The sequence below is a fragment of the Scyliorhinus canicula genome, chromosome 19, assembly GCF_902713615.1.
Source record: "Scyliorhinus canicula chromosome 19, sScyCan1.1, whole genome shotgun sequence".
Taxonomy (NCBI): Eukaryota; Metazoa; Chordata; class Chondrichthyes; order Carcharhiniformes; family Scyliorhinidae; genus Scyliorhinus; species Scyliorhinus canicula.
The window spans coordinates 99,893,921-99,908,837 of NC_052164.1; the positions used below are offsets into that span (position 1 = coordinate 99,893,921).

The window sequence follows — 14,917 nt, forward strand, 5'->3', positions numbered from 1 at the left end:
GGAAATCCATGCAGACACGGGGAGAACGTGCAGACTCCGCACAGACAGTGTCCCAGCAGGGAATAGAACCTGGGACCCTGGTGCTGTGAAGCCACAGTGCTATCCACTTGTGCTACCGTGCTGCCCCAGAGGCAAGAGCTATTGCAATTGGATTGAGCTCCTCTGGAGATAGGGGTGGAAAAATGTTGCAACACTGGACTCCTCTGATATGCTTCCACAACAACATAAAGTACGAATGTTATCACGTGAAGACCAGCCATTTATGTGAGGTGCCTGGGGGCTTTCAGCAGCAGAGGAACTATGCCATAATGTGGGACAGAAGTGGTGTGAGAAGATGTTAAAAGAAAACCCAAACCCATATGAAATACACAAAATATATTTAAAGTATCTCCAAGGATAAAATGGACATGTTTATTAATTAAACTATCACTTAAATAAAAAAGTGCATAGAAAATGACGCTTAGAAACATTTTTTACAACTATGTACATTTTTTTACATTCATTCTTTAGCATAGCTTTCAGTTTTTCTTAATTAAAATTACCTTCATTACCATGATATGGTTTAATACTGATGTACTAATCAATCAGATTGTTAATAATGTTTTGAAAGAGCAATGTAAAAAATAACAATTTACAGAAACACAAAAAAGACTGAAAAAATAATTAAAAAAGGTTTACAATTTGCCTCATCATGAATAAAAATAAAACAAATTTCTCACGAAAGGTTTCTCTGACTCGGAACATTTTACATCTACTACTTCATCGTGTATTCATCTCAAAGAGACATAAAAATATATTCACATTAACGGAAAAACACACATATAAATATAATTCCGTTCCGGTGGGGTGCGGGAGAGAAAAGGCAAGAGTCCTAGTCACAGAGAACAGGGGTGTATAGACACAATGTGTACCCAAACTTTTAAAAAATAATTTAAAAAGTATATTCCCCTCCCGCCCCATCTAGTAGTTATATAGTCAGCCATCCATTCTTGAGACAACAAAAAGAAACTGCAATAGTGTTTAAATATTTTTAAAAATCTTGGGAAAGCCTATGTTCACTGAAAACAATTCAGAAATTGCAGATTCTGCATTTATCTTGACCGTTATTTCTTTCTGAACTAGGACCCATAACTGTGTACTTTTAAACTAACAAGACATGATGATTTTACATGATCTCTACAGATTTACCATAAACATCGTATTGCTTTGAAATGGATGCTAAATAGACGAGAACCAGCCCTTCAAATTAACCCGCATTTTTTTTCCAGAAGGGGTTTTGTATCTCATTGATCAAACTTTATGGTGTATTATTCATTAAAAAAAAACTTTTCTATTAAGAAGTTCAGTTTTAGAAAAGGATACATTCATTGTAACATCACTGTGTCTTACTACATTGGGTTGCAAAGGGAACAATGTTAAACATTTTTAAAAATACTAAAGTCCCTCCTTGCCAGACCTTTGTGGGTTTGAGATTGAATGTGGTTGGCTTGTAATCTTCCGCTATGCTAGGGGCAGACTTTACATCAGTTCCAATCCTGTTGCAGGGTAGGATAATGAAGTGCTCCAGTAAATGAATTTTTAAAAAAGTATTTCTACAAAGGACAAAATACCAGCAACCCTCTCTAAGTGCATCTCTTATCACAAATTGCTAATGACAGTCATGGAGTTATTTCTAGCCTTGGCTGTTCTGCAATCCAAGAGAACAAGCTGGAACTCATCTGTGCAGTGGTGGCACACCACTTGAGGCAGAATGGGGGCGAGATAAAATTTCAACCGTTCTACAAAAAACACTAACATAGAATGGACTTTATGAAATGGTGCAAAAGGACAGCAGCAGCGTAAAGAGATTTTTTTTTAATAACTTTGGTGTTTAAAATGAAAATCAAGCCTCGTGGATGCCACTCAGAAGAATGTGTTCGATGTTACTGCAGCTAGTTCTGTCCAGATGATACTGGGCCACAGGGGTACAGCATCACACCTCATGAGAAAGGAATATGAACATCTTATTACAGACGCACTGTTGCCAGAAGCTAATCCTTCAAAGGCACTGACGTCTAGAAATAAGCACACCCACTACTGCATGAACACACCCCCCCCTCCAAACAATGGAGGTTGTGTAGATCAAAGTGGCTCTTCATTCATTTGGGTGAAACTGTAGTAGAGGTTTGCAGCACCCAATGCCAATATCCTTATTGAGCTCCATTCAGCACTTGGAGTGGGATGTGTGCAGATATTTCCATTAATCGAGCAACCCCCAAATAATAGATAACTGCACAGAGTACACAGTCAACAAAATGACCCCAAATTAAATAAATAAAGTGTAATAAAAAAATATATATATGCACTATGGCAGTATTTTCAATTGTTAATTGGTAGGTCTTTAAACTTCAGCTAAGTTGTCTATAAATCTCAACTTTAAAAAAAAGAATAACCTGGCACTTAATTATATTATACATTGTGTGGCGTGGGTTATAATGGTTTGAAAAAAGTTTAACTGCCTGTGAAAACCAACAGAAAGGAATGCATAGCAGCTTCATACTCAAGGTTCAAACAGCCACAAAGACAAAAAAAAGGTGACATCTGTAAACACAAGTGAACTAGCGATTAGCCGTCTCTGCCAACTTGCCGCACTTCTCTACCCCATACCTCATGCCCAGCAAAACCTGCATACAAGCTTGGGGCTGTCTGCAGCCATTCAATGAAATTAAAATCGCTTATTGTCACGAGTAGGCTTCAATTAAGTTACTGTGAAAAGCCCCTAGTCGCCACATTCCGGCGCCTGTCCGGGGAGGCTGATACGGGAATCGAACCGTGCTGCTGGCCTGCTTGGTCTGCTTTAAAAGCCAGCGATTTAGCCCTGTGAGCTATATCAGCCCCTGCTTCACTGCTGCAAGAAAGTATAAAGGGCTTCATCAACGGTGTAGAAATAAGCGGGTCAAGTTCCGATCAATGGAATACCCACTTCCTCGCACTCAAACCTCCTTAAGGGGGCTTAGTGAGATGGAAAAACAGACATTACCAGTTTTAATAGCTTGAAATCCCACATTTCCTGTTGACTGAAGTCTGCTGTTAGTGCAGCTAACATCAAAGATATTACTCTATATTTTGGGGACGAAGGGGAGAGCACGGAGAGTTAAAAAAACTCACAAAACGTAACAATGGGCGTAATTAAAATGCTGGAGTCCGTCATTCATATGCCCCAGCTGCCTGGCTTGTTGGGTACGCAACTATTCTGTGTCTTGGCTCTGAATTAAGAGGATGGTTGGCTAGGAGGATGCACAACCTGTAAGAAAGAACTGCAATGATTCATTTAATCCTATGAATCAAGACTTTGGTACACATACTCAGGCTGTCACCATGTGGCTTTGCTGTGCTATTATAGTTACCTATTTTTTAGAATTATTATTTTCTACCTATTCCCAAAAGAACCTCGCTCCTCTTTTCATTCTATTTTTTAAAAATACAATTATATTCAAGTTTCCTATATGTCCAAATGCATTTCAAACAAATACAAATAATATGGTTTTTAAAAATCTCTGTTGGAGATATAGATAGTGAGAGTTAGGGAAAACATTTATAATAATCTTTGTACAGTGTTCTAACTCATTACCCACAGTCACTGTGAAATCCCACACTGGATAAAAAGTACTATTTAAAATCTCTGCAAATTCCTATTGAGTTAAAGACACTTGCTGTCAACTTATTTCCTTCTAGTGGGTACTTGAGCCTTGGTAAAATTAGACAAGTCCACGCCCACTTCTGAATGAGCACAGTACAGCATCTCTTTTGTTTAGTGATGCACAGATGGGGTTTCGGTGTACGTTTGATGAGGGGCAAAGCACTGAGTCGACACCCTGGAATCCATCACATTAAGCTACACTAGATAAACAATTCAGTCTAAAAGCAAGCCAAAGCCCCCTTGCATCGAAAACCGAACAAACCACTTGTACTCCAAATGTGTAGTGCTTAGTCTAAAGTTTGGGCCGCTCACAAATTAAAAGATTATAATTGCATTCAGAGAATCATATGATTCTGCTCATGGTTTGCGCATTTATTCAACTTGTTTAAAATTTGTAGCTTTTTCATCAACTCAAAAGTTTTTTCACATCCATTCACTGGATGTTTCTGCTGCTGGCAATGCATTTGTTGCCCATTCCTAGTTGCCCATGAGAAGGTAAGGCACCTTCTTGAATTGTTGCAGTCCATTTGGTGCAGGTATACCCTCAGTGCTGTTTGGGAGAGAATCTAGGGAGGGGAACAAACAGAATATTGAATGCCCATACAAATGGGTATCTCAACAACCCATTCACTCCTTGAATGGAAAACTATATATTCTTAGGTAGAAGAAAGGGCATAGAAGGCAATCTCTTAAGCCCCAATTATGCAATACAGCTAAAGGCTATTAATCATCAAAATACTGCTTTAAAAACCTCCTAACCCACATAATTAAAAATGACTTAGCAGCAATTGCTGATCATTGTACATGTTTAAACTCCCACTGGGACTGCAAACTGATGCTCCATATATTCCTTCAATTATTTAAGAACATTAATAGAAATCAAAGAAGATTTTATGAATAAAATGCCCCCCAAAAATTGGTTATCAAATATTTGCCCCCTTTTTTTGAAATGCCCAGCAATACAGTAGAGGGGTGTGTCAGGAAACACATAAACCAATTTGCCCATTGCTAGTCATGGTTTCTTCTCAATTATGAACTTCATCTGCGGCTGTTTAGTAACACGCAAACTAACTAAAATCTTAATGACCAATCAAGTTCTCCATTGCTAACTATGTGCGCGTCAAACGAGCCAGCAGTCATTAATACAGCATTTCCGATTCTGTCTTCACGACTGTCAGTGCATACAGAACTAGACCCCCCCCACACCCTATTCCCCTCCCCCCACCCCCTTCCAGTAGAATCCCCATTACCTGAACATTAACACCACACTCGGAAGGCTTGTCTTCCTTGTGCTGTAAGTAGGCTGACTTGGCGATTTCACCACGAACTTGAAGCGCAATGCCCTTCTCAGGTAAACATTGCCCTTCCTTACATAACAGGTTAATACATCTCCGTGAGCGAAGTGCCCTCAAGTAACAAGCTGATATCATAGCAGCGAGGAACATGGTCCCAAAAGGCTGGTGGCAGATGGATGTCACTAAGCAGCAGCAACTGAGTGAAGACAAACCCAACATGAAGAAGAAAATACCCAATTCAATTTTTGTCCAGAGGTATAACTTAATAGCAATAATGGACAACAAATACCAACACCAGGGAAACATTCATCCTGACTCCGTCTTCCATCCATTAGCCTGGCTAGCTGTCAATTATTGCTTAAAGGGGCACTGTCTTTGTTGACAAAGAGGAAGTACATAACGGAATGGAAGTGTGGAGAGGGTGGTTAGGTGATACTTGTTTTTTTTTTTTAAATGAAGACTGTGCCCCTTTAAATAAAACACAACTTCCTGATCAGCCAAACCGTTTTTTTTAAAAACTCAAGACAGTTTGGATAACAGGACATACATTATACTCAGGGCGATGGAATATACAAGATACAGCTATTAATCTGAACAGTGAGACAATGCGGCTGTAGTCTGAATAACAAGATACACTGCTGTAGTCAGTACAAACACATTAGTTTTAGCGTCAATCTAAATAGCACACAGTGCAAAAATATACGGGATCAAGATCTTCAAACATTAATCACTGCCATAAACCCACTTGAGATGCATTCATTTGGTCAAAAAGAAACTTGCCCGTGTTCCAGGTGTCAGCTACTGTGACACTTTTGTCATTTCAACAGAAATTATTTCCCGATTCATTAAAAAAACCTTAAAAATAAAAATCCTTTCTGCCATTCTGGTATGGTGGTTAAATAATTTTGGGAGAACGGGTAAGCGATAGAGAAAGGTTAACCTAAAAGTTGGCAGCAGGTGGATGCATAATGTTCAGGTGGACATTAATCTGTTATTTTAGCAGAGGTATTTAACATCTGCTTTAAAACAGTGAATTAAAGAACGCCTAAAGACCATGTTACGCATTTGAACACCAGTATCATCCACAGCAACTTCTAGGCTCCCCGGTTTTAGGCTGAGGTTCACTCATGGGCGAAATCAAAACTACTTCATTGTGATCAAATGCCCTCGTGTTCCTCTCCCTACACTCCAAACTTTCCTCAGCAAGAGACTCACTTACAGGAAGCTTAAAGCGAGAAAGGCAATACAAATTTAAGTGCAGACTATGATCTCTTGGCTGGATGTTCAGCAATATCTGACCACCTACCTCTCCAGTCTGAGTATATTTTGAAGGATTGCAAACAAGGGGCACGATCTAACAGCTGCATCGCGCGCGAATCAGAGCAAGATGGTTAGACCGCTGGAGAGTCCGAAGTTGGGAACCTTGCCAGGCGCCGATTGGTTTCCAATCTAACCAACCCACTCTCGTTGGAGAGATCCAGATCCCGTCACCGCGAGAAACCAACAATCACCAGTTAAGGCCAATCTCCATCCCAATAACAGGAAGGACCTCCTATCTAACGGTCTCCCGGGATCTAACCGGCTCCCCAACGAGAGGTCACAAGGGGTCAATTAGTACAAATGTGGTCACGGTGTCACGGAACGTGGGGGTCTCCCGGGCCATCAGAAGCCCCTGGGTGGGCAGGGATAAGGTAGGGTGCAGCTCTGTCCCTCCTCCTCCGGAATGTGAGTGCCTTGGCACTGCCAGGCTGGCACCTTAGCACTGCCATCCAGCCACTGCCAAGGTGCACAGGTGGCACCGAAAAGCCAGGAGGAGCACTCCCAGGGTGCCAGAATGGCATTGCCACGGATCAGGGCTTGAGAGGGGCTGGTGGAGGGTGGAGGAGGTTATGAAATGTGGGGGGTTGCAGGGTTGGTATGAAGGGGCCTCTGAAAGGTTTTGGGGAAGGGGGGGCGGTGTGAAGGATGGGGGTCCTGGAATGGTGGACCCGAAAGAAAACATGAGAAGGCCTGAAAAGGGAGGCCCCTGAAAAACTCCCAGAAAATCCCGCCACAAATGACACTTAGAAACCTTTCCATTAGAGCGTACTCAATATTCCAGAAATGTGTTGCTGTTTTTATGGATCGAGAAATTCAGGTGAAAGGCTAAAACCCATCGTGCAAGGTACTGACAAGGTTTCAAAGAGCAGTGGGTCGGTGATGTCAAGCTTGGATTTTAGAAGTCTGTGGATTGTAAGTGCAAGGGAAGGTCGAGATGTTTTATCTTCTAGTTTTCCTATGCTCTCTTACAGTCGAGAAATTGTGATGTAATACTCATCAATGTGGCAGTGTTGACTCCCTACCCACCTTGCACAAACCCACTAACTAAAAATATACAGGTTTATATCGGTGAAAGGGTCAGACTGTGATTCCCCCTCCCCTGCTATTTAAAGTTTAGAGTTTTGTTATCTCATCATTAGTGCTTTTCCACAGCTAGTGCACTTCAAACAAGTAGTGTCAATGTTAACACTAGCTGTGTGTGTGTTATCAGCAAGGGGTTTTCAGGGATTATTAAACTGAGCGCTCATTAGCAGCAGGCTTTCCTACTACTAGTAAAGTCAATGTGAAGTTTCAGATTACCCTGGTTACTACTTCCTTCCTCTGCCTCCTTCTATGCAGTTCTCTTAATTTTTACCTCTGAATAGCCATTCCTCTGGCAAGTGCAGTACTACTTTGAAGCAATTAAAAATAAGCTTTCACAAAAAGGAAACTCAAACAAGTATCAGGCAGAATTTTTACCCAGTTAGTGTTAATTCTATATTCTGCCATTGTAAATGGGACTCTTGAGTTTTAAAAAACAATCACACAGCTTCAAACATACAATAAAACATGTGATAACTGCCTCCTGGAAAGGGGAGGGATCTTGCCAGATTGAAGGGATTTTATGGGACTACAGACTTTCCCCAACACTGAATGAGTACACCCTCGGTTCAGCTCATCCTCACTTGAAGTAGCCCTGCTGATGAGGAGTGGCTGTCACTAGAAGAGCAGATTTGAAAAAAGTTTTTTTTTTCCACATTTTAAATCATGATTAAAAGCAAATTGCTCCCAGGTCAGAAACAGAATAACACAAAAAGATCAAAACTGCATGTTCCCCCTCCCATATCTTTTCCACTGCATAGATGTGAAAGATAACCTCCCTCACAACTCATATTTGCCTTTCTTTTTACCAGAGAGATTTTGCTCAAGTAACCCTGGTAATTCAGGTTGAATTTCAGTTTTTGTTGTTGCCGTGGTACCATAATTGATTGGGAAGTTTGGTTGCACTCATTTGTTCCGTTCAGAACTCCTACTTCCCATATATGCAGATACATTTTAGCATTTTAGGATGGAAATGGGCTGATTCACATGCTGCCATGCAGTTCTGAAAGTGCTCAGCAGCCAAAACTGTTTAACTTTTTTAAAAATATAAATTTAGAGTACCCAATTATTTATTTTCCAATTAAGGGGCAATTTAGCGTGGCCAATCCACCGACCCAGCACATCTTTGGGTTGTGGGGGCGAAACCCATGCAAACACGGGGAGAATGTGCAAACGCCCCACGGGCAGTGACCCAGGACCGGGATTGAACCCTGGTCCTCGGCACTGTGAAGCAGCAGTGCTAACCACAGCGCCAACTCTCCAAAACTGTTTAATAATGCGTTTTACCGTGTTGCCAACAAAACCAAGAGATTTATAAATTTGTATGAATGACAATTTTTGCCATTAGTCATTAGACATAGTCTCCATTGATCAAATTACCTCCGCCTGCATTGCAACCATTCTGATTCTAGTGTTTAAAACTGCTGTAACAAGGTGTTTTTATGCTGCACACTGCAATGCAATTCTACCACCATTTCCATCCCAATACTTTTTCAGTAATCCCATAAAATCATGGCACAGTCACCTCAAGAGGGTTTTTTTCACCAGTTCTATCTATTTTTCTCAGTTCAGGAACTTCCTGCATTTCTTTGCTCCGCAGTTACAAGGCAGTTTGTTGCTGGCATCTTCGATTGGGAACTTGTAATCGTATGTGAGCTCTTCACCGCGGTAGATCTTTCGCACGGCAAAGATGACGATGTGTTTCTGCCCATCCACACTTATCACCCGTGAGTAGCAGTTCGGTTCGCAGGAGTGATTGATGAAACGCGCTGCGTTTCCGTGCATCGTGGCATCCACAACCTCATAATCATCAATACGGAACATGTAACAACCGATCCCCTGTTAGTACAAAAACAAAGGAACAGAGCAGAAAAATAAAATTAATATGTTCACCTTAGTGCAAACAACAGGCTCCCCCCCACCGCCCCAGTTTTCTAAAGACAGCTGATCCTGCTGGGGTACATTCCATGGGAATGACAGCTCTCTCTCATCTTGCCCAAGTGTGTGCCTGGATATGAGCACCTGTAGGGCACTTAACTAAAAAAAAAAATCTTCGCCAGGTTTGACACAACTCCCACATAACGGTCAAGCAGTCCACCTTTGCTGTTTTGCAGGAAGCAGGTTCCCCAATAGACTCTTTTCATCATAGCCTAGGGTCATGATGTTGACTGCAGCAGCCCAATTGTTGCTTCAACCAAACCCAAAACCTGAGGCTCTGTATGGTACAGTAAAACACCAAGTGGCCCTTTAAACATACTGGTCCACTGGGAAAGCAAACATATTGCAATAAAGATATAGAGACACTGGAGAAGATTTACAAGGATAATACAAGAACTGATATAACAGGCTGGGTCTTCAACACATGTCTGAGTCAACAGGCAGAAACCCAAATAGCCCAGTGGACAATGCATAGTCCCCTCACTTTTCTCTCTAAGCTGACAGCAGGGATTCTTTTCTCCAAAAAAGAGGTAGCCATGACCTGATCGAGGTCTTTAATATGACAGAGCAGGGGGGCGGCACGATGGCGCTGAGGAGCGGTTTCGATCCCGGTCCCGGGTCACTGTCTGTGTGGAATTTGTACATTCTCCCTATGTCTGCATGGGTCTCATCCCCACAACCCAAAGATGTGCAAGTTAAGTGGATTGACCACGCTAAATTGCCCCTTAATTGGAAAAAACTAATTGGTACTCAAAATTTATTTTTAAAAATATGATAGAGCAGAGAAGATGTTCACCCTTGTGGGGTGTCCAAAGGTAGGGGCCATGATGGTTGTTATTAATAAATCCCAGAGAATTCAAGGGCAACCTCTTGGCCGGTTTGTGGTTAGATTGTGGAACTTACTATCAGAAGGAGTGGGTGATGTGAATAGCGTAGATTATAGGGGCTGGTTTAGCATAATGGGCTAAACAGCTGGCTTGTAATGCAGAACAAGGCCAGCAGCGCAGGTTCAATTCCCGCACCGGCCTCACCGAACAGGCGCCGGAATGTGGCGACTAGGGGCTTTGCACAGTAACTTCATTGAAGCCTACTCGTGACAATAAGCGATTATTATTATTATTATACAATGGGTAGCTGGATAAACAGGAACAAAAAGGGAGAAAGAAATAGGTTATGTTGGTAGGGTTTGGCTTTGCGGAGCATAGACATCAGCATGGACCAGATTGCTTAGTTCTGGTCCGTAAATTTTATATGGTACATTTTTAAAAATCACTGTGCATGTACTCTGCATATCACAACTACCTGAAGAAAGAAGCCAAAAAAAATCTAAATGTCCACCAAGAGGTTTTGCAAAGGGTAAGGACCAGAACACATCATTGGCTTAACTGACTGAAGTGGTGATGAAGTGGAGTATTTTGTGAAAGCATATTAAATATACAATATAACCTAATCAAACTGATTAACAGCGAAAAATACTTCTCGTTGTACTCCGTGACAATATATGTGGCAACAAATTAGTCAATCAATCATCTCAAGTTTGGAAAATCATGTTAATCTAATTATTTGTTTTGATTAATTAACACAGTAATGATGCGATTAACAATATGCATTTCCATTTCAAACAACAAAATTCACTCCCCCCCCCCCCGCGCGAGTGACATTAGTCTGTTACAATAAGGCATCATAAAGCAGGCGCATTTTAATTCCCATAAAGCAGGCAAAACCACAGAAGCAAGCAAAAGCGATTCAAAGACTTTTAAAATAAAACTTTATTCAACAAATACAGGAACAAGATTTTCTTTTTTTAAATGCATAGATAGTTATCTGTGGTATTACTCACAGGTAGTCCGGTGCTGGAGCAATGTGACGCTTAGCTGCTAAAAATGGTGCTGTTTTAACCTAGTATTTCCCCCAGGGTATTTAATCAGTTCGTTTCTGTGAACAAGCACTCCAGACAGGCACATCTAAGGCCGAGTGGGGCTCACTGCTGGGGGAGGATTCGCTAGGTTGAAAGTTGCTTATAAATACTGCTGCTCCTGGCCTGGGGTGAGACCAAATCATCAAATCCAGAAAAACAAGAAAGGTGCTGGCTACATCTTTTGTTATATTCTTTGGAAGTTCGTTTATTTGGAGCATGTTGCAAGAAGTGACAGACATGCCCCAGTCACAGGATCTTTATAGCCTGTGCTGTTTCTCACTAAGTTAAAAGATACCGGGCGAGATTCTCCGCCCTGCCGCACCCCCGCCGGCAGGGGGATTCTCTGTCCTGGCAGCCGGCCAATGGGGTTTCCCATTGTGGGCACCTCCATGCCGTCGGGAAATCCGGGGGCGTGAGTGCGCTGCCAGCAAAACGGAGAATCCCGCCGACAGATTCCAGCCCACCGAGTTTATACCAACAAGGGCACTATTAGCAAAAAGTCCAGTGGAAAATGTTACAGGTGGCACTATGCACAAGACATTTTGTACATTAATAGAAGGGGGCAGCACGGTAGCACAGTGGTTAGCACTGTTGCTTGCCAGGGTCCCAGGCTCGATTCCCGGCTTGGGTCACTGTCTGTGTGGAGTCTGCACATTCTCCCCATGTCTGCGTGGGTTTCCTCCGGGTGTTCCGGTTTCCTCCCGCAAGTCCTGAAAGACGTGCTTGTTAGGTGAATTGGACATTCTGAATTCTCCCTCAGTGTACCCGAACAGGCGCCGGAATGTGGTGACTAGGGGCTTTTCACAGTAACTTCATTGCAGTGTTAATGTCAGCCTACTTGTGACAATAAAGATTATTATTATTATAAGGACTGATTTTGACATTTACAAAAACTCAATCATTATATTTTACTAAAACTCGTATGTCAAAACTCAATCAAAGTCCCCTGAAGCTTGGTGATTTTGTAAGAATCTTTGGCAATTGATTGCAGTCAGGCAGTTAAAATACTGTTACAAGGTATTTTGACATACAATAACCTTAATCTGATCGCACACTTGGCTGTTTTAGTGACAGCAGAGCGATATTCAGGAACCATTTGAGGTTAGGGTAGCAGAAGCAACAAAAGGGAATTCGAAATAATGCCCAAAACAACAAATTATAATAACACATTCCATTTAAACTTAAGAAAAATAGGAATTGCACAGCAGGTGGACCAACAGATAAGGTAAAGGCTTTCAAGAATTGTTCTAAACTGGGTCAACAGTTCCACAACTGATTTGTTGATCCCCACACTGCAAACGCTGAACATATAGCAGGCAAAAAAGCATGCACACAAACCAGGTTTTAAAATGATTTGCAAAGTTGCTGCAAGTTAAACAACACAAGCAGATAAGCTGTTTAATGTCACAAGGAAGCCACTGCGTTGCTGATGCCATAAAGATAGTGTTATTTCAGAAAGGGTGCATTAAACGGCGGAGAAATAACATCAGTGATTCCCACGATGGCTATCCCAGCACCTGTGGTTATTATCTAGCATAAACCTGCACTAGAAACTCACCTTGCTGTCATAATATTTCTCTCGTTTGTCTGTGAGGACAGATCGAATGACATTACCCGAATATTCGATGACCATCTCACCTGCATCAATGTTTCGCTTACAGAAAAGGCCCCGTCCGTGAATTGGTGACCTAAAGCATTTACAAAGATGGGAAGGGTGGGAAGAAAAAGGGGGAGAGGACAATCATTCATTATGAACATCAAACTCACGGCAAGGCATCAGTTTTAATCTTGGGTGGGTGTGAATTCCGCGAACACTAGATTCTTTCCACGATTTTAAACTGCTTGAATGAGATACTTTCTCAGACTAGCCAACACATTCAACTCTACCAAAACACTTTCTCTTGTGTGTTATTAATACTGCATAGTGCAACTGCTACCCAAGAATTCACTCAACTACTCCAGCTAACCTGATTGCTTCAAAATGGGGCAGCACGGTAGCCACGTGGCTAGCACTGTGACTTCACAGCACCAGGGTCCCAGGTTCGATTCCTCGCTGGGTCACTGTCTGTGCGGAGTCTGTACGTTCTCCCCGTGTCTGCGTGGGTTCCTCCGGGAGCTCCGGTTTCCTCCCACAGTCCAAAGATGTGCAGGTTAGGTGGATTGGCCATGCCAAATTGCCCTGAGTGTCCAAAAATGTTCGGGGGGGGGGGTTCTTGGGTTATGGGGATAGGGTGGATGTGAGGGCTTAAGTGGGTCGGTGCAGACTCGATGGGCTGAATGGCCTCCTTCTGCACTGTATGTTCCATGTATCTATGTAAAATCTAAGTGATATTGGGCTGGATTCTTCCACTCCGCCCGCCGCAAGAATGCCAGAGGCTAGACGTGGACAAGGGAGAAATCCATTGATCTGGGACGGGATTCTCCAGTCGCCGGGAGGACGCAAGCGGAGAATCCCGCCCATTGTGTGGAGTTTAGCTGTATGACTAACCCAACACATTCTTAATCAGCTTCCCAAATTTCTCATCCATAAAATTGAGCTCATCCAAATCACTCTCCTTCCACCCCATGTTTGCTGTTCTTCACCGGCTCCCGGTTAAGTAACGCCTCATTTTTAAAATTCTCCAATTTATTTTCAAATCCGAAGGCCATGCTCTGTAATCTCTTCCAGCCCTACAACCCTCATGAGGTATTAGCCTCATCCAACTTTGGCCTCTTGAGCATACCTCATTTTAATGGTTTCACCAATGGCAAACCATGCCTTCACTGCCAAGACCCTAAAGGGAATTCCCTCCTCAAACCGCCCCTCCTCGTGGTCCTCCTTTAAGGCACTCTCAAAAACCCACCTCTTTGACCAAGCTTTTGCCATCGACTCTAACATCTGCAGCTCAAAGCCAAATTTTGATAATGCTCATGTGAAGCAACTTGGAACATTTTACTACATTGAAGGTGCTTTAGAAATGCAAGTTGTTTTTCAGGTTAACTGTTCCACAGCAGTGACCTATGCAGGCTGGTCTTGCTCACCTCATGGACACTTGCTCAGAAGCTGCACGTCAGCCTGCAGAATTGAATGTATTTACAGAAAGCGAGTATGGAGATTTTAAAAAGGTTTCTATCTCATGTCAGAAGTATTTTGAACAGATGCAAAGATAGAACAGCACATTACCAACTAAAAAATGCCTCATTCAATGATGACAGGAGGACAAACTTCAGAGTATGGTGTTTAACCAGATCACTGATTATCTTCAGGTGAAGAATTCCAATTGTTTTGCTTTCCAATAATTCTTGCCCAATCTTGAAGACACTCACTCAGACTGAAATACTTATCTATAGGCCCATGCACATTGAACTACTATGGCCATTCTTTGTTTGTGTCAGCCTAGACATTGAATAATAATATAATTATCTTCAAGTAGGCTTACATTAACACTAGTGAAGTTACTGTGAAATCCCCTAGTCGCCACATTCCGGCACCTGTTCGGGTACACGGAGGGAGAATTAAAAATGTCCAATTCATCGAACAAGCTTATCTTTCGGTACTTGTGGGGAGGAAACCGGAGCACCCGGAGGAAACCCACGCAGACACAGGGAGAACGAACAGACTCCGCACAGACAGTGACCCAAGCTGGGAAAGGAACCTGGACCCTGGTGCTGTGAAGCCACAGTGCTAACCACTGTGCTACCGTGCGA

At 42.3% G+C, this 14,917-nt stretch overlaps 1 protein-coding gene across 1 annotated transcript in view; it reads right to left on the reverse strand.

The window, feature by feature from the left end:
- Positions 1-360: 360 nt before the first annotated feature.
- kmt2a (lysine (K)-specific methyltransferase 2A) overlaps positions 361-14,917 on the reverse strand; it is a 182,427-nt gene continuing 167,870 nt past the window's right edge. Inside the window, 3 exon segments of the mRNA XM_038778603.1 lie at positions 361-4,245; positions 8,900-9,213; positions 12,789-12,918. Coding sequence (XP_038634531.1) covers positions 8,938-9,213; positions 12,789-12,918 — 406 coding nt within the window. The 3' untranslated portion in view covers positions 361-4,245; positions 8,900-8,937.